Source organism: Empidonax traillii, unplaced genomic scaffold, assembly GCF_003031625.1.
Source record: "Empidonax traillii isolate 1590-97213 ecotype Southwest subspecies unplaced genomic scaffold, ASM303162v1 scaffold84:size2688230, whole genome shotgun sequence".
In the NCBI taxonomy this organism is placed as follows: Eukaryota; Metazoa; Chordata; class Aves; order Passeriformes; family Tyrannidae; genus Empidonax; species Empidonax traillii.
In genome coordinates, this window is record NW_020955277.1 from 948,244 (window position 1) to 973,259 (window position 25,016).

At 40.3% G+C, this 25,016-nt stretch overlaps 1 protein-coding gene across 3 annotated transcripts in view; it reads right to left on the minus strand.

The window, feature by feature from the left end:
- Positions 1–25,016, minus strand: part of TBXAS1 (thromboxane A synthase 1) — a 242,668-nt gene that overhangs the window by 128,864 nt on the left and 88,788 nt on the right. For all 3 annotated transcript variants that reach the window (XM_027881146.1, XM_027881147.1, XM_027881148.1), the window contains one exon: positions 21,154–21,206. In XM_027881146.1, coding sequence (XP_027736947.1) covers positions 21,154–21,206 — 53 coding nt within the window. The remainder of the gene's footprint in view (positions 1–21,153; positions 21,207–25,016) is intronic.

Sequence of the window (25,016 nt, forward strand, 5' to 3'; positions counted from 1 at the left end):
CCTGGGCTGAATTAAATATAGTAACTAGAGGTTCCCATGGCAATGAAGCTGCAGCAGCCCAGTTTCTCCAAGGGCAAACAAATCAGACAAATATCTTGATTCCAAAGCAAGGTTTCACAGACCACCTTGACCCCCCTACCACCAAAACTCATAACAAACAAATGGCGAAGAAAAGTAAGAACACAATTTTCTTCAGGAAGAAAGATATCATCTTTTCTTCTCTGGTGGGTTTTCCAGAGGAAACTTTTATTTCCCAAATGCAATCCACAGGCTCTACTCAAACCTTAGATGTGGGTGGTGTGGTCTGTGAAGGTAAACCTTTTTCACCCCTCCCAGTTTGTTCGACCACAGGAAAATAGCTGTCTGTTAACGATCAAACTTTTATTCAGAATCCCAATAGGTGCATACAAAAGAGCTGAGGCCTCATTTTAAAGAGGGCTTTGATCACAGACTTTGGCAAAAGAGGATAATGCCCTACGTGCACCTTCTGCATGTACTTTGTAAAGTTTTTCTGGCATCAAAGAGACAAAGCAAGCTCTCAGCCACGAATATTGACCTCTCATGCTCATACTTTGCTTTTCTCTTCCTCTCTCCAAGTTTATCAAGTTCCTTGTCACATTTAATGGTTAGTGACTGATGGTCCTGCAACACACAGCTTTTTATAGGAACCAATTTCCTGACACTAGATTCCAAATCATAATCAGAAGCTGATTATGTCTACCCAGATAGCCTAACTCTGACCAGGAAGAAGCACCACATGATACATCATGCAAAGCTTGTGTGTGTAAGAGAGACACACTTCTAATTTATTTCAAACCTGGGAAGCTGCAGAGGTCCAGCTCCTGTCCAATGGAATAACAGGCCAGCAGTCACAGCAGGAGTCTTTATGTCACAGCGCACTTTGTGCTTGAAAGCATTCAGGACTAAAAATTTGGGACAGGAGCATCTCCTACTCAAGCTGCTTTTATGAGAAAGTGATTCACAAGCCAAGCTTATGCAAACAAATCTATTCATCATCCTCCAACTCAGACCAGTCACCCGAACTCCCAGTTCTGCTTCCACCGCTAACCTCTTTCTTTTTTATTTACTCTTCTCTAACTTTCTAGCTATAAGCACCTGCTTTTCCTTTCCTTATCCAGTTATAAATTAGGGCAGAGAAGGAGAAGAAGGGAAAAAAGACCAATAAGTTGAAAATTCTGGAAAAAAAAATCTTAAATTGCTATTTAAGCAAAGTTCTGCCCGTTTGTAAGGAATGACTGCTGTAAAGCACATACCACCATCTCTTATTGTATCCCAAACAGCAAAGGCTTTCTTCCTGGTTTTTTTCCATTCTCCTGCTTTCTGTATATGATCTCTCTAACCTTTTCTAGGACACAAAAAGAAGAGTGTGTGTATGGACATGCTTTGGAATTCAAGATCCACAGGCTAGAAGCATGACTTACATGATCTTCCCCTCAAGTTAAGGAAAAAGGACAGGTAGAACTAAGCATGAAACAAGATCATCTGAGCTATTTAATTTAGCCGACGGAAGCTCGGAACCTGCAAAGCCACCAGAAAGATGCTTAACTGAGTTTTAACATATTTAAAATCCTTTGCAGAATCAAGGCTTCAGTCACATGCCAAGAGATTATCTCCTACCTAGGCATTTTGGGGTTTTTTTTTCACTTCTTTTTCAAAATAGTATGTAAAAGATAAAATCCTCCTGAACAATAATCTGTTCTTCCCAAGTAAATAACATAGTTCACCCCTGCCATGTAACTTCATTTTGATTCTGTATTACTACATAAGGATATCACCAATCTCACATAGATTTATTATTGAGCAAAACCTGATATTCTTGTCAGATTTTAATAAATAAGAGTTTGAGAAAAACAAAAGCCTCTGGGCAACTGCATTGCAAATGGATTCATGAATAATTTAGGACAGCACTTTTTATTAACTTTTCTTGGATTAATCTTTTCACGTGGCTCATTCACATGCAAAAGTCCTACCGTTAGCTACAGTACCATTACACTGCTTGACCCAACACTTTGTACTGTTTCCATGTAGGGCATTCAGGGGATAATGCAAATGCTTGGGACTACCTAGCTCACTCCTGCAGAGAAGCAAGAACACATGTATGTAGTCTGGCATCCTCAGGGTGATGCAACTCTGTCCACGTCAAAACACTTGTGGAAACATTTACTGCCATACCAGTAAAAATATATTTCATCACCCATGCACAAAGGCAATTTTCCTGTGTAGATAAGGCCTCAGTTATTTAAGTTATGTTGTTGGGGAAATTTCTATTATATTTCAGTTTAAACCGCAGCTGCGCAAAATAGAGAAAAAATTCCACCTTTTGGACCAGTAGCTTTAGCTCCATTGGAAGGTGAGACAGGAAAAACCTGGCACCAGTCTATTAATGGCACAAAGACAGTGTCAGCTTCCTCCAGCAAATGAGAGCGCAGATCAGGAGCCATTGCCCTACCAGGTTGCCGGGGCAGAAGCAGGAAGTCCTGTGTTGCATCATCCTCAGGAGGGCCTGGCAAAAGTTTTTCACAAGTGTTCAACAGAAGGCATGGATCTGTTCCCAGAAGTTATGGAAAAGCCAAAGGTTACCAAAGGGCTCACAGGTCAAGGAGATGGTTAGGTTACAGGATATTGAACAAAATGAATTAATCTTCATCCAAAGTGTTTTAACAACTAAAGAGGCAATAGATACGCACTGCAACAATTTGGTTCATAAGATCAGAGAAGCACCACTCTTAAGGCAATTAACGACAAGGGCAGAGACTACTGCCTTGCATTCAGGTTTCACCCAGGATGTTGTAGTCCTCCTTACAATGCATCTTTTTTTTTTTTTTTATCTACAAGAATAAAAATCAATCTAGCAATGTTTTCTGCTCATGCACCACCATTGCTGGCTGCAGAGATGTGGCCTAGGTGTCTGAAACTACACCTAGTGCCTGCCGTGGCCACAGCAACACCCAAGCATGTCATCTTCTTTCCCAAGGTTTGCCAGGGACTCCCCCAGAATGCAGATTTCCTTTCTCAGACAATGTAGCAGATAATCAGCTACTTCTAATTTGAGAGCCCAGTCTAGCATTATCTTTTCTGCACTCCCAAGATCATCCTAAAAACACTGCATGGTCATCAGCTGCTGACAGCATCCCTCAGATCCTGAGCCCCCGATGCACTCACAGCAATGTTGCCTTGTTGTGCAGGAAAAGGTAAGAGCACGTATATTACCTCATGGCAAAGGGCCATATGTTTTTGTATAACACCCATGTGGGAAACACCTGCAACCCTTTCACCTTGTTTATAGTGCTGCTGTCAATTCACAGAAGACTTTGATCTCCCTATCTATTATCAGTCCCATGTATTATAAACACATCATATTAATCATAAAATATATACATGCTGTTAGACGATAAACAAGGCTTTGTTTTCTATGCTGTGGTCTGGCAAAGTAATCAAAGATCATCTGCAAAGCCATATGAAAATAGGATATTTTATTATCTTTATCTTCCTCAGAGAAGAACAATGAACAAAGGAAAAAGGTGGGAAGGGGAAGGAGAGGTATGTAAACATATACAGATACAGGGGGAAAGGTTAATTTTCTTAGGAGATATTTCCTTAAAAGAAATTCCTCGATCACTCTGCCTCTTTTGTTTAGCAATACCTATTAATTGCAGGCAGAGAAATGTAAAAAGGAACAGCACACTGCTTGTTTAAAATAGCACTGAAGCCTGGCATTACTTACTTAATTATTTCAGAGCAAACTGATTTGTCATGAGCACTGTCCCCTTTCAGTGCTCACAGCCAGTTCAGATGTGGTCGGACTAAGCGATAAATAATGAACAGCTGCAAAGTCCAAACACCATCTTCACAGAAAGGGTTATTTTGGGCTGAGAGGAAAGGAGCAGGACAAATTTGTCAAGTACCATGAGTCCCATTATTATTTGTGTTATATTAGCAGCTAGAGGCCGCCAAGGTCCCCATGCCCTAATTTGACAGGAGATATACATAAGTAGAAAGCTTGTTCTAGGCCTGTGGAGCCTACAATTTAAATAATCTGGAGTGACGAACAGTGGGGAAAACAAACTATGTCCTCCATTTTCCATCTGAGGGACTGGGGGACAGGCAGGTACGGAGAAAGGAATTGCCAGCCATCATCTTCTTTTTTTTTTTTTTCCTTTTTTTTTTTCCCTTTTCTTTTTTTTTTTTTCTGTTTTCACCCTGTGAGAACAGAGCTTCTCAGCTGCCACGTACACCTGGAAATCCTGTGTCAGCTTTCTTCAGGAAAGTTCAGACCTAACAGCTGTGCCATTTGTCCTGCTTCCCAGGTTGTGACTCTAGCTGGCCAGGTGCCTTCCTGGACTGCTTTTATAAAGCATTTACAAACTGAGTATCTTCAGATTAGAGAACTGGGAAACACACTACCACTTAAGAAAAAGAAGACAATGCTTCAAAACCACAACAGCCTAGAAACAGGTGAACTTACTGCACATGAAAATGAAACCCCAGTAGCACTGAGCAGTCTCAAGAATGGAAAAAAGTTTCAAAGCACAGCTCTGCCAACACACACACACACACACCTCAGCCAGAGACTAATCCAACTCATTGTGTAAATTCATGGGGAAAAAAAAAAAAAAAGACATGGCCACAGTGATTTCTATTTAAGAATAAATTGTTCCTCATTTCCTTTTTTGATGAACTACATTTCTTTTCATGTCGTGAAAGCTTTAAAATAAGCACATGGAACTCTTAATTTAATTCCTGACTGTATTAAAAATACCATGTAACATAAGATGCTCGCGCACACTTTTTGCGCCGCTCTGTACGGCTACATCCACCTCTTTGTCCACATACCTGGGATTAAAAATGCTATCTTCTACATACCAACAACCTCTGTGCTATCTCAGACTTGCACCTTGCCAAAAGGCCTCTTGCTTTCTGACATGCTTAAGGAAGTATCAAAAAAAGGAAGAAAATTCTGGGATTATTTATATTCTCCCCACCACTAAAAGCACAGCTATTTTTAAAGGAAATCCTCCCTCATCAGGTGCAGTAAGAGACTTGTGGTATCAAAGTAGTATATTTAGGGTTGACAATAGGAAGGAGGGCTGATTAGGGCCATTAAAAGGTACAGAGCTGGTAGAGTCTTTCAAGTATCTTACACCAGGGTACAAAAGAGATCTATTTCTGGGCATCTCTAACCCCAGAGTTTAGCAACTTGAGGGTGTCACACACATTTACTAATCCCTTCCCCCTTCCAAGTGAGCAGCACAGGAGACACAGACTCTGCATGGCTGTGTTAATTCATTCATGAAATGAAGTAGATGACATTTACCCACATATAAGAAATGACAGAGATTAAATTAAGCTCACAAAGTGCCATGAAGAGGAAAAAAACCCCACATCTGAATTATACAAGCATACTTAGCAATCTATGTCCATTTGGTTTTTGAAGGAAATCTGATTCCAGATCTAAGTACAAAAACTCATGCCCATGTCCAGAGGCTGGGAAGAGAATCAGCAAAAGGGATTCAGCAAAATGGACAGGGATAACAGAATTGTTCCTTTTCTTGGTTCGCGTGGGCTGCAGCAGAAGCTGGGCTCCACTGCAGTGCACAGCCACGGGGTCCTGGGCTGTGCTCCTCCACAGCCAGGGAGCTGCTGCTTCCCAGGGCTGGCAGGGGTTATTTTTATCCTGCCAACTGGGCTAAGATGATTGCCACCACCACCGCCACTCCGCATGCTTGCATCATACCGCTAGTGTTGATTAGCTGCATCAGTATTCCACTTCATTAATGCGAAATGAAAGCTGTAAATAGGGTACTGCTTTTATAGGATGCTGCTGGAAACGAGAAGTACTGTGATATTAACAAGAAACCAGTTGCTCCCCTCCCGTCTAGGGTGTGTGGTGCTATCACAACCGGGCGACACAAAGTGCTCACAGCTCTTCACCTCAGTAAGAGCGCCAGAAGAAGGTTTCTAAAACTTTTCCCATGGTGTTTCCCACCAAGCTTGGACTGTATTAGTCTGTGTTTTGTTACCCGTGTTTAGACTGTGACATTTTCACCAAAGCTTGTTTTGTCTGCACTCACTAAAGCGCACTATGCCTGACTGACCTCATGTGATGGTGCAGCAGGCGTTTCCTGTGGGTTTCAGCATATTTCTGTGCTTGGCCTTTCTGCTGTTTTTTGAGATGCAGCGTGAGAGCAGTCTCATCCCTTGCACCTAATTCACTACCAAAGTACTCTTTTGCCATATCCTAAGGGAAAAACCATCAGGCTACTATTTCCAGAACACTGGAATATCATTTCTAGGAAAGGCTACCTCTGGGAGACAACAAACTTTCTGTGTCTCCAAACTTTACTTACTGTTATGAACACAGTGTTCATTTGTATGGATTTGTGTGAGTCTATTATTTGTATTCAACATTGCCACCTATTTTGATCAGTGCAGTGATGCAGTGAAAAGAAAAAATCTACAATATGGCTGAGGAGGATAAGTAGACAATGTTACTTGGTCTAAAAAGAAGAGTAACCTCTTCTCATTTTGGTTGTTTTTTTTTTGTTGTTGTTGTTGTTGATGTTGGGTTTTTATTTGGTTTTGTGTGGGGGGGGGGTTGTTTGTTTTTGGTTTTGTTTTGTTTTGTTGTGGTGGTTTTTTTCCCCCACACTGGGAAGGAGAGGAATCTGTTGAGTGTTTATCCTGATTTCTAGTCAGGAGCTCTAAGCAGTTTCCCTTGACAGGCAGGTAAGCAATTTCTGGGAAACAACAGGCAGCATTACCCTGGCACAGCTACAGCCATTTCGTACAAGATAAATGGAGACAGAGCAGTGCACTTGAAGAAGATGAGGGACAGGACTGTGATGCTACATCGAATAACATAACTGAGAGAACACAGAGAAGAGGGGTCTGCAGTGCAGGGCTGCTTTCTAGCCAAGTATGGGGGACCTATCTGAACAGGTGGCTGTGAAGCCAAGGAGGACTCTCAGTGTCCCAGAAAGCAGGGCAGCATGTGTGTGACACGGGGCAGGATCCAAGAAAAATTTGGGTACAGGGGACAAAAGGAGGAGAACATATGTGTGACCATACGGAGAAAACAAAACAGGAAGGAGGTCAAAGGATTTAAATATAATTTGTGATACTATGACATCACAAGATACAGCAAGTGATAAAACAGGTTGAGTATAATAAAAGCACAAGTGTAATAAAGTTGTTGCTTACATGCCCATCACTAAACTTCATATAAGCAAACACAGTTCAGGATGACTAAAACAAAACCGTGTGATCTGACTTCTGCCTCTCATAAAGCATTTCTGACCATGACAAAATTGAGGTTTGTATTATTTTTCCTCCCTGAGACCTGACACCAGGGTACACTGAAAAGCCATCTACAACTCTGCATTTCTGCAACCTTCATCTCACGTATACTTCACTTATCATGGCCAGAACTCAACTGCGACTGGAGTTTTTCACTTCTCCAGCTTTGGTTACCCATTTTAGCCCTGAAGGAAAGAAAAGGCTTTCGGGAAACACTGAGTATCTCCACCTGCTGAAAAGTCATGTCCTCCTCATACAAATCTTCAAAAGCAGCATTGACAACAGAGGCATTCAAAATCAGTAGGCTGTTTCTGCTTGTTTTAATTCTGCACTTTATCTTTCATTTCTTTATAGTCAAGACAGCTCATCTGCCTCCTGTAAATAGGATCAGCAGTGGTGGATGATACAATATTTTATTTTTGAATGTACTTAAAATAAACACGTAAATAATTGTCTTTCAGTCTACTCCTTCTTACTGGCATTTTGATCTTAAATCAATTAGAGAGTTACATTACATTGTTTGCCACCTCTCTTAATTCCTTTGCTCTGCTTATGTTAATGCAGATGCACTCATTTATGAAATAATAGTCTTAATATTAGAATATTTTAATTCTTCAATAACAGGTTAGACTAAATAGACTGGATTTTTTTTTACATCATAAACATAACAGAAGGAGTAAGACAAATTCAATTTTGTGTAACTACACATACATAGACTGTCCTGTAGAATAAGAAATGACACTTTGACTTGGTCACAGTTACTAGCCTGAAATTACCCAAAGTTTAAGCAAATGAAAGCAGGGTTTCATGAGTGGGAAGCAATGGGCAACCCACTCATTTGGTTTGCGTGTGATATCGACACACATCCCAGCCAACAACAGACAGCCCAACTCAGGGAAGGAAAGATTTGCCAGACTGGCCATCAGAGGGACAGTCACTGGGACTCACTTTCCTTTCACAATCTGCCTGAAAAAAACCCACATGTCGAAACAAAGAAAAAAAATAGATGGTAACCACCTACTCCTGGGAATGTACTTTTTTTATGTTACAGCATACAACATACACACAGGAAAGAATAATTTTTTACCTATAGAAGCATGTACTTTTCTATACATTCTTAGGATCTACACACACACACAAAACCATTTATTTTGTTAATGCATTATTAAATGTACACTAAGCCAAATAAAAGTAATTTCCCAGTGCTTTATGCATTTATCATGAAACCACTAGCAGAATTCTTTACAATAAAAACGCTAGCAGTACACATGACCAACCTAAATTATCTAGGGAAATGGCTAATATCTGACCATGTGGAAACATTAGAAAGCAGGGCTTTGTTATGGGCTAGAAGGAAAAAAATAGATGTATTTTCTTACAGGAAAATTGCAATGATAAAAATATTTTTAATAGTGAAACAGTACAGCTCCAGGAAATTTTCCTGAATCAATTCAATCTGTGTCGTGCTGGACTTTAAAAACCCATTAAAAATAACCATGATAAATTTCTCAACCTCTTTCAGTGCACCACGCAGAAGACAAAGGAAACTGCAATTCAACAGGGATAGAAGAGAAAGAAAAGAATGGAAAAACCTGATAGCTTGTGTATCAGCAGTAACATCCTCACTAACATTAGTGAGCAATTCTGCACCACAAAGGACAAGAAGAGCAGGAGTGATGTGTACAGCTGACAATGGCACTCCAAAGTAATGACTTCCAGGAAAGTCTGCTGTTACAAATGGACAACACACTGCTGAGAGGTAGTTGAGTCACAAGTTTCATAACATGTCAAAATATTTCAGCCGAAAAATGAATGTACCAAAATCCAGGATGTATACAGCTCTGGTAAGGTAACTATGGGGATAACATCCTACAAACAGCTAATACACTCACCTGGTTTTAATTATTAAACTTCCCTGAAATTCATGCACGTTCAGGGATTTTTTTCCCCCCATATTTAATGTGTAGTCAGAAGATACAGATCATGTTTCAAACACTAGTATTAGTAAAAGCACTGCCTAGTTGACCTCTTTTGCATTTACCATGTTGTAACAAACACACTTCTTTTGCTGCTCTCTTTTTTGTGGGGGTAGAAAGGGGCAATGGCATAACAAATAGCATATGCATCACGGTATTGTGAAGCAACCCAAATCCTCAAGGACTGAAGAGTGCATTAACCCTCTCTTCCACAGGCATATCCTTTCACCTTCACCAGCAGGTCCTGTTCACCTACCACCTTCTACTGACACCCAGCTAGAGTGCAGCCTGTCACACTGGTGCTGGCACTGCATCTGCATTGCACACCTTTGAGTTCTCTTCACAACTGCATTAAGCAGATGTCTCAAGCCCATATCTGGCTGCCTGGGGACATGAGTGAGATGTAGGCTCAAGAATTTCTCCCCTCTGCCTCAGTAACAGCTACTTGGCTAAAGACTGAAGGACTCCCATAGACCTGCCTCATTTTTGAGTCAATGTTATCATTCAACACCACTTTGCTATTTTACTCCCCAAATCCTCTGGATCTCTGGAGTCGGATGGAGCAGTTTCCTAGAGCCCTTTCCTCAAAATAGTTGAGCATACATGAAATAGCAGTTGTACTTAAGATTTCTGAGTAGAACATTTCTGAAACAAAAATGACATTTTCCATTGCTTAGTCTACCTAGAAAAAAAAGAAAATCTAGTAGATTTTAACACAGACCAAAGTAAACAATATTCCCTCTAAATATAAAAGGTATTGAGGCAAGTTCAAGCAACTTGATCCTCACACAACTACAGAGGTAGAGCAGAGGTACAACCCACTGAATCTATTCATAACTGCTATAAACAAAGCAAAAAAAGTAATACAAGCACAACTGTAGGATGAACCATCACTGAAGTAAATATATTGATCTATCAAAAATGATTGAAGACTGACAATAAAAGGGTTATAAATTCTTAGAGGAAAGAGAAAGTAAAAAACCACACAACCAACCCACTGAAAAACTCCCACCTACATTCACAGGAAAAAAAGGACTGGAATAATAAAACACAATGGCAGTGCCTGTACATCTTTGATAGCTGCCCCTCCCAAAAGCTGGAACAATCCTGCTATAAACCAAGCAAATCAAAATGTAAATGCATGAGCAGTTGTCTGGGGGATTCAGATGCTTCGTGTCCTGTAGGCAAAGAAGGAAGGGGAAAAAAAGGTAGGAAAGTAAAAGAAGGCACCACTTTTAATATTTGTAATTATTGATCATGCTCTTCTCACCTGGAGCCTTTTAAATCCAGCAGAGACCTTCCAGTTAAACACGCAGCACTGCCTGCACCGCACTTTTAGCACTGACAGCAACACCCGCTTGTCCTCTGACCTCGTCACAATCCGCTGCTTCCACTCCTCCAGCAGGAGGGTCAGCCTGCGGATTTTGGGGGTGCCAGCCAGTGGCAACAGAGCTGCCTGCAGAAATCCAGGGTTCAAAATGGCAAGTTCAGAAGAGGCACAGGATTGGGAAATACACTGAACGCAATGCCCAGACCAGTCCCGTGGGTAAGTATAAACACAGCAGTGTATCAAAGGGGTTTTAGGGTCTACTTGAAGGCTTACAAGTATTTGCATATTTCGGTAGCTTCACAAACTTGATTCTGTTCTTCACTACTGATGAAAATCCAATTGCATTAATTATTGGGCAAAAGCAAATAAAATGCCACTGATGCAGAAGAAAAGATGGGTCTGTAGTAAGAATAGGTACTTCAAATATTAATCATCCCATTTTGCAGCATATTTCTCTGCTTCAAAAATAAAAATTTAAATTATTTTAATAGAATTTAATATTTAAGAGCTAATGCCTTTCCATTTGATGTTACATTACCATCTGACCTACTTTAACATTTGTCTCTGTACTGCATTTGCAGAACGTACTTTCTCTTTCTCCTGCCCCATACGTAGCTTATTTCCTACTGGTCCAAATGGACAGCCAGTGGACATATAAAATTGTTAGGTAATTGCTTTGGTAACATTTTGCTTTGGCCCTTCAAACAGAGTATTTCATAAGATGTTCCATGCAATAAAAGGTCCCAAAGAACCAAGATCCTCTCATAATGTCACTCTGAAAGACTCTGCAGCAATTCCCAGTGTTCTTGCCAAAACCTTTTTTCAATGAAATAGCTTCCAACATTGACAGAAAAGCTTAGATTATTGCTGAGTGATAAAATGTCTGCTGCTATCCCTTACAGAGTCAGAACATTGCTCCCAGCTCACTCCTTTTTCTGTAAACTACTTTAAGAGGGCTGGGTATATCTTAAAATTTGCTGTACAAAACCTAATTTTATTCAATAGGTACCATCATCCAAAAAATGAAGTTATATAACATGAGAGAGACCTAAAAAAATTGGGGCAAGATCCTCAAATAGCCATGACTCTATGCCTTTAATGGAGCTACACTGAAGTAAGCAATAACTTGAAGGTCTAGACCACTTTTTTTAGGCTTGTTTACATGGGGGAGAGAGGAGATTTTGGGACAAGATATGATTTGAATCTTAATAAAGTTAGACTAGAAAAGACTCCTATGGGAGCACACCCCTATAATGGCTGGGGGAGATGGTCAGTCTTTTCCCTGATGTAGTTTATGTCATTTCAGAACTGCTGTGTCTGGACATGAGAGGTTTTTTGACATTAGTATAGATGTTTAATTATACCAGTACAATTTTATCAGTATGACTAAAATAAAAGACAAGCCTTCAGGTTTAGCCCCGAAATTTACTTGAGGGAAAGCAAGATTCACAATCCCCAGGGTAATGGTGGTTCAGCTCATTCCATGCTCCCCAAACTAGGAAAAAAAAAAAAATAAACAGAGTAGCAGTTGAAAACAACTTCTTCTACAGCAGGGTATACTGTTGCCTATTGCCTGATGAAATCATACCTAGTTCACTACCAGCAAAAGGTCTGACATAAAGCAGACTCTCCAGGGAAAGAAGAGAGGAAGTCTAACAGAGAAAAGGGTATTTTAAGTTGGTGCCAAACCAACAAAGAAAAAAGGAGATTTTTGTTTCCCTTACTGCTAATAAAACATAGTGGACTAAAATTGATCCCCAGACTAATAAGGTAGAGGAAAAACAAAAACCTATATATGACAAAACAATAAAAAAGTAATGAAGAGATTTATGGAATTACATAAAAACCTTGGAATGATGTTAAAATTGTCAGCTCACGTTACTGTTTTCAACTCAAAATGGTTAAGAAAAACAGGGGGCAATAAAAAATTAGAGCATGGAGGAAAGATAGCATAGGGCTAAAGAGGATGGAGAGAAGTAAGAGGAAGAAAACAAAGCCAGAGCAAATATTTGGGGAGGGAAAGAGAATAAGAAAAGCCTGTATACAAAGCCCACAAGTCAAGGTTGTCAATGTAAAAAAGAAAAACAAAACAAACCCCAACAAAGTGGTGGCACCATCAAAGGACAACAGGCAGCACTTGATAGGAAATGCCTCCATAGGTACCTGGCAAAGTGTAGTCATCCTCAAAGAGGAAAATATGACTATTCCTAAGAAACTAAATAAAAGACATCCCCAATCACTTCCTGTGCATTGCTTTGGTGTCCTAAGGGTCTTATCTAAGGGTTTCCCAGCATGGGGAGAGAGAGTTTAATCAGCATCTGCATCCAGAAGCTCTCAGCAGATAGATATGAGAAGGGTCAGAGAGATGGATGCTTCAGCCTGTGCTTGGCTTGCAGACAACAGGCACATATCACAAGCTGCTGATCTGCAGTTTCTTCTCTGCGTCCTTCTCCAGACCCCAGTGTGGGATATGTGGGAAAGAGAAATCCATCCCTATTGCTTGATGCTTCTTATGGCACATGACAAATAATCACAAGCTGCTTTTGGATTTCTTTGGGCTGCAGGAAAGAAAGGTAAACTGGCAGGAGGACACCACCTGGAGAGGCAGTAACTTGACTCTCCTGTGAAGTGCTGGATGACCAAGGAGGGCAGGAGGAGCTCCTTAGTTGAACATTAAAGTTGATTTGCTTCAAAGTCTGCCAAGAAAGGGAAGGACACACAAACACATTGGGAATCATGATGCATTTTCCTCCCTTTGTGTAGCATGAGGGGAAACAACTGAGGAAATTCATTGAAAAATTACCATGTGTGGCACGGGGAACACCAGTTCATAATCAGATAGAGAGTGAGTGAAGTCAGAGACCATTAATAGCTACTGAACATTACATATTGCATGTATCCACTTCAGGTTTGCATCAACACTTCTGGGTGCTGTAGGAAATTCTAATGAAAGCATTTGATATGCACAGCAAAATCTACAATGCTGCTGTTTTCCCATACTTCCTAGAGAGACTGGTATATTGAAAAAATGCCTCAGATTTTTCAGTCTTTTAAAAGGCTTCCTCCTTCTTTCCAAATGGTGGAAAGTGGGGAGGGGGAGGGGAGGGGAGGGGAGGAGGAATTACAGGGTGGACTTTACAACCTGTTAAGAAGTTTAACAAATATAGGCTCCAGTAAATAGTGAAGATGGTAGAGCAAGGTGAAATTAAGTCTAGGAAACTAGTTTTTGTAACTCATAATATTTCCTCCCCCTTCCTTGAATGAAGATGATGCAGTCTGGTATGCAGGTGCTCATCACAAAGGTGTAACATGATAAGAAGAGGCAATCTGTTTAACAGTCTCATTCCAAGTCCTTTAAAATGATAATTTTTAGCATTAATTAGCTAAGAAGCAGGCCATAGAGATCAAAGATCACCTGTGCTGTATATTTGCTGTAAAACAATCCTTGGATCCATGTTCTCAAAAGAAATTTCACTTTTCAGATAATCCTAACCTGAAGCTGATAAGTACTGTGCTTTAACAGCTAAATGATGTGCAAGGAAACAAAGGAAAGAAGAAACACTTCCACAGGAGCAAATGGAGATGAAACCTTCTCCTAGCCAAGGCTGCTACCTGAACACGCAGAAGCATACCAAGATTAAATCAGGTTCCTCAAAGGCTAAGATATGGTACAAGGGCCTGCTCTCTGCTTCCATTGTCAATCCTAGGAACTGACCCAGCTCTGGACACTCTCACAGACCCTTCCTGTGTCCAGCCAATGCTGTCTCAGTGGAGTCATACCAACAAGGAGATTTTCCTCTGCTCAAACAGCAATTTGCAGAAGCTACGATCACAGCAGTTTCCACGCACCATAAATACAGAAACAAACATCAGAAACACAGTGCAGGTGATGGGTAATGTCCTTTGCTGCCTTGCCAAGGGCACATAAAATCTCATCTGTCTCACAGGGTTGGATTTCATGCTCTTTCCAGAGGTGTAAAAGATTACATCAGGTCTTTGACTTCCATTGGCTTAAACAGCTGCAGTAGAGTCATGGAGCAGTCTCTCATGGAGGAAACAAACTTGGGAATAAGCACAGCAGTGAGCACATGCCTGCAGCTCAGCCACCCCAAGGCAACATCTGGAGCCTCAGGGTGCAAGAGCTTGGCATGCAGAAGTTACCACTTGCACCAAACGTTTTCATCTAAATGGCTTTGCCTGCACTGAGGGCTGGGACTGCGACATTTTCACGGGCCTTTGAGTCTCTGTGAATACATAGAACACAAGTGTCCCTGGACCTTATTGGGACAGCAAGAGGCTGTAGTAACAAGTCAAGAGCCACCACACATGCTCAAGTTGCACAGTTCTCATGGGAGGTCACAGTCCACACATTAAATTTGTCTATGGCTAAGAGCCACTCATTAATGAATACCTTCAACATTACTAGTAACTAAGCATCAATTTGCAGTGTTCCAGAGACCTAAGTACATTTGAAACATGCCAGAATTAAACTAGTCAACTAATTTACTATAAATTTTGCCAATAAACTGCAGCCTGCAGGTCTGCGTATGCAGAATGTAAAATACTCCATAACGACCAGGCAGCCCACAAAAATTATCACAACTGTAACAGTAACACTAGACTCCAATTCTCAAAACAGTGTGGTATGCCACCTTTTGGATAAATCTGTACGCATCAGTCCCATGGAAGGCTATGTTTTTAAGACAATTAGCTCTAGAGACAAGTAGAAAAACTGATGATGATATACCCATAAGTAACTCACAGGAGTTCCAGCAGCTTGATTTAATCACTGGAGCTAACTAAAACCAATACCTAATTATGGTTTAGTGTGGGGATTCAGATGGAGATGCAGGATCGCACTGTGACTTCTGCCCTGGAACTTCTGCCAGGACTATTGTTGGGATTCAGTTATTTTTTAAAAGAAAACTTGAAAAAAATAGAAGTTTTAAAAGATATAATTAAAGGGCGAAAAAAAGGAAAGGAGGGGTCTGAAAGTTTAATTTAAGAACATTAAGATTCTCCTATTGTTCTGTCCATTTTTGAGATAATATTTTCCATTTCAGAGAGAACGGTTAACACATTACACAGAGAAGCAACAAAATTGTCTACATGCAAAAACAGGGTGGGGAAGGAAAAAGAAATATTTTTCTCCCCATTAAATTCTTCCAGATACAATAGAACTAGGTGTTTATGTGTACCAACAGCAGTAAAAATATTTTTAAGGCACAAATGCAATTGGTTCTTTTATGGCTCTGATTCAGCAAGGTAGACAGACATCTGCCTAACTTGGAGCATGTTGACTAAAACCATCGACTTCAGTGGAACTTCTCATGTGCTCAAAGTTTGGCACATATTTAATGGTTCTGCTCTACTGTATCTACAATTTGCAGGTATTTAAAGGGAGAAAGAGATTAACTCACAACAGCAATTCTGGGGCTGATCAACAATCTTGTAGAGTCAAAGGACCTTACTGAAACACATAGAGGAGAATAGAGTGGAAGAAAATAAATCTTGGTAAAATAAATTTTGCTGGAATACGAAAGGCTTGAAACTAGCAAAAAAAATCTATCACTCTTTAGGGCAGCAAAAATCCAGGCAAGTTAGACTACCAAAATTCCCCATCAGGTTATACATGAAACAGAGATTATGAAGACCTACAGATCAGCAACAGGAAGCTTGTTTTTCCCTATCCTTGACCAGGTATAATTTTCTTTAACTGAAATAAGAAAAATAAATTCTTTAAAATATCAGACTCAAGGAAGGACCACACGAGAGGCAATAAGTCTATTAGACCCCCCCAGTGATAAAGACAAAATAAAACAGTATAAGATTTTTCATAATAATAATTTCTTTTTTCATAATAATTATTTCTTTACATGATCCTTGAGAAATAAAGATGATAATACTTGTCCTGGGATTACTTACTCCACAGACAGCAGAATAAGGTTAGAAATAAAGTGGTTAAAAAAACCTTTGTGAAATCAGCAATAAAGATACTGTTTCTTCAGTTAAATTAACCACACGAGGAAGACACAGGCCACTCTGTGCAGGAGGAGATCCTGCTCTATTCACCTTGGGTTTGTCCCAAGGTGTTTGATGAGTGCAGAAGGAAAGAAAAGTCTTCGAAAAAAGTTCCATATGCCTAAATCTCAGAAGCATATGTCCCTCTTCCTCCCCAAAAGGGGAAAGCTCCAAACCCTCACAGTGACTAACCAGGGTGCCTCAGCTCTGATGCAGAGGCAAGAAGCAGCAGCAAGAAAAGACTGTTTCTTGTTCACAACTGTTTGGTTATGGACTCATCTGCAGAAATGATAACTAGTACCATCTGTGGCGGCATTTTTTAGGGAGAGGAGAAGTCCAGCCAGAACTAAGTCTGGCTGCATAGACTTCTGAAAAGCTGTCAGCTGCCAGTATAGTTTACAATCACAACTCACCCCTGGACACATTTCAAGTTAGTGACTGGCTTCATGATCTATCCTAATCCTTTAAACCACCCAATCATTTAAGTAACCGGGCTTCATCTTGGTTTCAATAATAATAATTTCTTAGGAAATCATGTAAGGAATATTAGAAAGTCTTTAAGAAAAAGGCAAAAAAAACCCAAACAAGCAAAAAACCCAAAAACCAACAAACCATCACACACAGATCAGACATTGAGTAATCCTACAGACACCTTAAGAAAAACTGCCTATCCTATTTTAAGCTGTTTTCTGTGTAATACATTAAAATGTGCTTATGTAACCCACTGCAAAAGAAGATAGTCTTTATACAGAAATGGAGCTCCATTCACATTCATGTTTTCACAAGATGCTTGAGGAATGCGTGCACCTTGACCTGCTTCCTGTGGTGCTGTGCTGACTCTGGTATGCTTATGCTGGAGCCCAGCAGAGGCTCAGCATGGGTAGATGCAGTTTGCTGATGGTGGTTTTATTGGGATTGAGAATGGTTTACAACTGAATCTTGTCAGAAATGTTTTCATTAATTCCTCCCCACATTAAGAAAAGCAGATTTTGATCTTGTTTCCTCCCTTTCCCAGTTCACAGCCTGATAAACCTACCTGAACTCCAACATCCCAATTGTTTTCAGCATTCTAGAGGTGGTTTAATCCAAACTCCATCCTCTTGCTACTTCTAGACCCATCTCTTTATCTCTGCCTTACTTGTTTTTGTCCTTTTTGGAGCTTCTACTACATACCTCTTCAGACTCCTCACAGCAGGTTGAAGTTGAGTGTTAAAGTGAAGGAAGAGTAAGAATAGGGTTTGACTTGCTGCAAGCTGTTTCTGATGAAAAGCAACATGAAGAAAGAGTGTCACCCCACAAATTGCACTGAATTTTAATCTGTTCTCACTCTGATTATACACATCGAGGTCTGTGTTATGAACTCTTACATTCTTCCCCACATCCAAATGCATTGCTATAATTGCAGGCAGAATAAGTTCATTCATCCCAAAGCAATCACCTGCCCACTTGGTGCTGTATTGTATTTTCTACCTTCACTGGTAGTATGTTGTTGGGCCAAGAATATATTACTTATTTTGGCAGATTTCTTTAAATCAGCCATACATGCTTACAGTGCTGCAAAGTCACAATGATGCAATTGCAGTAGAGTGGCCAAACACACATGAAGTGTACATATAAAGTAAAATTAACTCACTGTCTCTATACCTCTGCTCACATTGCAGCAGTTGCTTTTCTGATTCCATAAAATACCCTCTTTATTTCTCCTCTTCAACCTAGGAGCTCTTTGTTTCTCTGTCTGCTCTTACCACTTATTTCTGATCAGTAGCCATAACCTACAACTAAAATGGAACAATTGGATATGGTGGAGGTGAAAATAAAGTATCAAAACATCAATATTTATCAAAAAAATAAGTGATGTGATTAATTTCCGCAGAAAACAGGACTACTCTCCTGTAAAACACTTACATGAAAAGTAGAATATTCAAGGTAAATCTTAACAGATATCATTGTTTTCCAAATAGGATATTTTTCAATTTTACTTTGTTATGGAGAAATACTACATATATTTAAAAGAAAGCATTTTTATAGAAGGCACCCTGAACTATAGCAAAACCAAAGACTACCACTCTGCTGCAGGATCTCTTCAAAAGTCATGTCAGTGCTTGGATTCCCTGTTGAATAGAAATGCTCCATCTCAGAGCTGTTTGTTTCTGCCTTGGCCTCCATCTTGGGCCACCTCTGTATGAAAACAGTTTTCACTGCACACACTCACAGCTGACGACTATTTGCATTGTCTCTCTCTATAAAATACCAACACCATCACCTCTCCTTTGGATTCACACACAGGAGCGAAGGGAATAAAAAGCTTTCGTGACCTACAAAAGCCTTACTTGAAATAATTCTCTACGACTTCAGGCCTTTTGGAATGGAAGGGATATATTGTTTTGACTTGATTAAAGCTGAAAAGTTGATTTGACATCCTGTTGTCAAGGAAACCCATTCACACACAAAAGAAAACAGTTGTGATGGTATCATTCAGAGTATTCAAGTGACCTTAGAAAGAAAAAAAAGGCTTCAGTTCCAAAGATTTGTATGCAACTCACTTCACCACTGTAGAAATAAAGATCATTGCTCTTTATGCTTATTGGAAAGCAGTTTTCAATCTGGGAAAAGAAAAATGCCACATCTTCTTCCATCTGCCAGACCCAATACTTTGCTGGGATTTGACATATAAACACACCTACCATTTATTTGCCTATTTCAAAGGACCACAGAAAGAATCATACAGAAGACTTACAGGGAAAGAGAAGGAATTTCTTTAGTTGACAGGACTATGATAAATACCCTCTGACACATACCACACCTATTGAACAGCAGCTCACAAGCCATGTTTTAAAACATCCTCCTTCAGCTACATATAGACCTTACCTTGAACACAGTATTGTTTGCATCCAGCTTTGTTTTCCTGGGAGATACCAAAAAGCAGCATTTTTTTTCTCTTCCAGCCTCCTAGGTCCCTCACAAATTGAGTTTTCTACGCATGCAATAAATGAAGTATACCTGTGCTCAATCTGTTCATGCTTCCTGCCTACAGAAGAGGCAGAGCTGTCCTGGCTGACCACTACCACCATCATCCAGCTTTGCAGTCCGTGCAAGTCTCACAGAGGTTTCATTCCCTAACAGCTGTGAGTAGATTGGAGAAATGAAACTTTCTATCTGCTCACACACTGTAATTATACATCTCTTTCTCCAATGACACAGCCTCTGCCTGGTTGAGTGAGCAGACAGATGACTAAATAGCAACTTGTCTCAAATTCAGCTTGGGAAAAAATAGGCATGATATTAATAAGGAGGGAAATATACTGAGGAATAGATGCCAGTGTTCTTACATTATTGTCATTTAAGGGCATCACACCAAAGGTCACAGAGATAATACACCTCAGTCATTTTTCATTTGTTGCACAACATACAAATTGCCACAGCATTAATGAATATCTTTTCCCACTCGTGGCCAGCCAAGGCACTGTATTATTTCCTCTTAGACAAGCACCTAACCCTTGGAATTCATTATTTTCATCATTTCTTGCAGCACTTTCTCCTTAGGGCTGAGCATAAATGCCACAAGGCGACTGTGACTGGAGCACCAAATGCTTAGTATGTCTGGGTCTGACTTCTTTCTGCTAGAGCTTTTTTGCTGGAAGAGCATACAAAGCATATTGGTATCTTTTATGATCAAATGTGTATACACACAAACATTCATATATGCTCTCTTGCAAGTGTCTTAAAGCCCTTGCAGACCACAACGGTGGCGGAGGAAAATGACATTTTCTGTACTTTGTAGATATTGCTTGATAGCTATATATTGAAATAATAGTTATGCTACAAACACCAAATAACCACAGCAACAGAAGCTACCACGAAATAACTGCATTTCCACTTAAAACGATGACAAGTGGAAAGTAGTTATTGGAACAGAAATGACATTCACAGAAACGTGGAAGGGCTTCTATGAAGGGATATACTGTTTAAACCCTCTTTACTCCTAATAAACTGCTAAGATAGCACAGCTGAGCTATATAGAGCTATATAGAGAGGAATGCCTCATTTCTAATCTATACTTCATTGTATTTTAAGTTGAAGAATTTTGCATAAATATAGATAGCAACAGCTGAACCAAATTCCTACTATTTCATAAACTGAATGAGGGGTTTTTTAAGATGACAAATTATTATTTCCACTGTTCACTGTAAGTATAAAGAATATGCAGATGAAAAGAGAATATTGAAGGCTGGTAGCTTTGTACAGTTCTGGAAAGGACTAAACTTTATGTGCATAATTAAAATAAGAAAGAGAAGAATGAAGTCCAACACCAAATGATGAACTAAAATAAGGCAAGAGCACTTGCTGCATGTAATTAAACCACCTCCACCTCTGTCCCCCAGGCTGAAACAGTGCACTCCACATTTTAATGAACATCTTATCTTGGTATTTTCTCCCTTCCCACCCAACAAACCCAAACAGCCAGAGCCAGTCAGGAAAGAAGAAAGCTGATGGTACTGCTAAGCTTACCCACAAACAGGTCCGTATTCCGTAATGAGTTTTGTGTGGTTTTCCCAAAAACCCTGGAGAAAAATAAAAATAACAAAGTGGTTTAGAACAGTACTTAACAGAAACTACTTTACTCAGTGCTGCTAATACTCTCACAAAGCTCTGAACCTCATCCAGGGGAACCACAGTGTTAACTCATAACCTCACCTTTCTCCTATTGTCCGAATGTACCATGCATAGAGTCTAGAAATGCCAACTGAAAAGGAAAAAAAAAAATCCCAACCCAAAACAATACCTGAAAATCCATGAAACATGTTTTCATCAAGATTTTACACTCCAAAATCTGTTATCATTTCATGATTTATTTTTTTGAAACTACTTTTGTCATTGGGGTCTTCACTCAATTTTTTTCAGATACGTGAATGGATGGAAAAACTGACAGAGAAATTAAGAGAGGATAAGTAATTGACTTACTGCACAAAAGAGAAACACAGGCAATGTGGTGAGGTCATCTTGATTTAGTTTTAGTCACATTATTTTAAAAAACCCCAAAACAAACAAATAAAAAACCAAACAAAACCACACACACAAAAACAAACAAACAAACAAAAACCACAACGAACAAAAACAAACCAAAAAAACAAACACAAATCTGCAAAGTCAAAGTTTAGCGCAAGGCAGTCACCTAAGACACTCTGCAGAATAGTAAGCAGATATATTTTTAAAAATTTTTAGAATTTTTTCTGTATTTCATTGTCATAATCAATGCAAACTGGTAGCCATTTATCTGAATAAACCTGCCACTATACTAAACTGTTAGTGTCCTAAATGAATCCAAATTGATTAACCTAAAGAAGGTGTGCAAAATACATTCCCCAAAACATAAAAAAATTCTGTTTTAATGAAACTACAATATCTGAGAATCATGCTCCACTGTGTTTGTAACTTGTCTATGGAAAAGATAACACATTTAACTGCATTTCTTTCAATTCAAGAAGTCTATCATGATCTGTCTTCATTTCTAAGAGAAAATTTACTAACAAAGTAGAATACTTATACCTCATATTGAATCTTTCTTATTTTTTATGACATACAGCAGTTATTAGCTAGCACAATATGAAGTTCTGTAAGTATATCTACTGCTGACATAAATAAACAGACCATGAAATGTGTGTATGCTATGAGAGCATTTTACCACACTAAGCACAAGAAAATGTGGTAATCAGAAGTAGTTATCTGACCTTGGGTGCTAACTTATCACTCAAATCAGCAAAGCACTTGCCACCACCTGCAGTCCTCCTCTTATAGAGCCCCTCAATTCTGTTTCATTCTTATAGTATGGTTGTGCTTTTTATTTATTTTTTTTTTAACCCTGGGCTTGTAATACGTTTATTCTGTAGGACAATACGCCTCCAGTTTGGAGGCAAAAACTTTAGGGTTTCCTTTAGCTACAAAAAGCACTGGATGATGTGTAAGAAAACACACTAAAGATAAAATTGTGAAAGAGGTGAATTAGATGACTGCCTGAAGAGAATATTCACTGCCTGAAAAGAATACATATTCTCACATGAAAAATTCTTTACTACTAAGCTAAGCAGAAAAGCCTCATCCATTAGCACACAGAAATAAAGGTGGACAAAGCCTTTGTAATACCACAAATACACACAGCTAACTCAAAAAGGCTTTCACGTGCAGACACCTTGGGAGGGGAAAAGGTACATACACATTCACACTCACCTGCATTTTGCTACAGGGACACTTCAGCCATTGCAGGATTTCAGCCTGCAATTGCTATGATTTCAGCATTACAAAGGTTGTCTACTGCCTTCCCCTGCTGATGCAAGGGGAAATCCTAGGGCCAGATTCCCTCAGCACTATTCTCCAGGTGGTCATTTAAGGCTGAGTACAGCAGGCCCAGCTCATGGGCACGCTCTGACCATTTTGCTTGGGAGAGCAGCTCCAACCTGCACAAACACAGCCACACTGAGGCACCAGCGCAACACGGGGCACGGCTCGAGGTCACCGGGCACAGTCTAACAAGGGGTGCAAACAATACAGTTGCATCCCAACTGCACTGGTTGCTCATGGCAGAGGGACTTCCAGCCCTGTGAGACAATGCCAAATCAGGTCTGCTCTCCAGCCCACTTTCCTCCTAGCCTGAGCCTTCAGTGAGGACACCCCACACCGCAGCCTGAACCTTGCCTGCTAAACTGTGCTTTGGATTGCAAGCACGCACGTAGGTATTGCACTTGCTGTATCCACCAGCTGCATTCCAGTGAGCCAGCAGGATATTAACATTTTCAAAAAGCCTAGGCTTTAAATGATTCAGTGAAAAAGCCTTCCAGAAAGTCGGCTTCTTGGAAGAACTGCTCCTGGCTCACTACAGTAGAGGGGTCAGGCAGAACACATTTCAATTCAAGTCTGTTAACCAGTAACTGGTTTTCCACCTCCAGGACTCCTAAATGATTGCACTGGCTTAAAATTAACCACACTTAATTTTTCTTCCCCAAAGTAAGAAGTACAAGTCTGCAGGAGGAGGGGAGAGAAGGAGTTGAAAAGTACCTAGGTAGAGACTGTGAGAAAGCATCCTCAGGAGTAAAAAAAAAGCCCTCATTCTCTACACCCCAGGACACTTTCTCATGTCCTGCACCACTGCACACACACATACTCCCCACTACCTGTCTCCACTGTTCAACCCCAGGACCCCCTGCTATCCTGGCCCCCTTCACAGGCCTGGTAAGCCTTGGGCTGCCTGGCAAAGACAAGCACATGCAGAGCCCGGTGAGGCTGCGGTGCCCTGAGCATGGGAAAGGCAGAGAGTTCATGTGCGCGCATCCCTTGCCAGGCAAGGCACACATTTCAGCTGGAGGAAGCTGGAGTCACACAAAGGTGCCTGCGTTTGCTTTTGATAGCCACGAGGAAGGCTGATGGACCTGCAACGGACTCAGAACACAGTGAGGGGAAATGCCACATCCACATGGCTCTGCCAGTTTTGCAGTATTATCCCTGAACACGGCTTCCAGCAGACAGGTACCCTGAAAACATCCTCCTCTTCCTATGAGTAATGTTTGAAGCACAGGAAGCCTCATAAGTGCTTTTGGTAACTTATATACACTGGCTGAGGTTGGTCTGCTCTAAGGCTCATTATTGCAAGCTTGTCCAGGTTTATAATTGCAATTCTACTTGGTATATATTGTATAACTAAGCACCTGCCCATCACCAGCAGCTGTCTTACAGGAAAATAGAGGTAGAGATGTAGAGATCACCTCTCTTTGGCTGAAGATCACCCAGTGGATAAATATGAGAGCAAGCAAACTCAGGTACCTTCTAACTTGTACCCAGTGGCTTTAACAGCCCTAAGACAGGAATTATAACAAAGCAGTATGGCTTTTAGGAAGGGAATAATCAAGGAAAAATGGAAACATGTATTCTGATTTTTTTAGGAAAACAGAAGGAAACTGAAAAGCAAAACAATACACAGTGTCATGAGATGATACCATGTGCATCAGGAGGAAATGTAGTGCATTAAACAGTCACTCACAATAATTAAAAGCATAGTCGGCAATGCGTTCCAAGTCCAAAAAAGTCACTTAGGTTTTTCTTTGTTTGGAAGCTACAGAATATGAATTGTTATCAGCAACAACTCAGAAAAGGATTGGGCCAGGGGGGACGTGTTGCATGTGGCCCATACAGGGAGGTACCAGCCTGATGACAGTTCACTATCAAACAAAATAATGCAGGAGTATGAAAAGCTTCTTTCCCTGCAGAAAGCATATTTTACAGCATCTGGTATACCATGGAAACAGCAGCTCAAGTGGGGGGACTGCTGCACACCCGGAAGGCTTCTTTGTTTACATGGCTGGCAGTTGCCTCCCTGCAGGGAA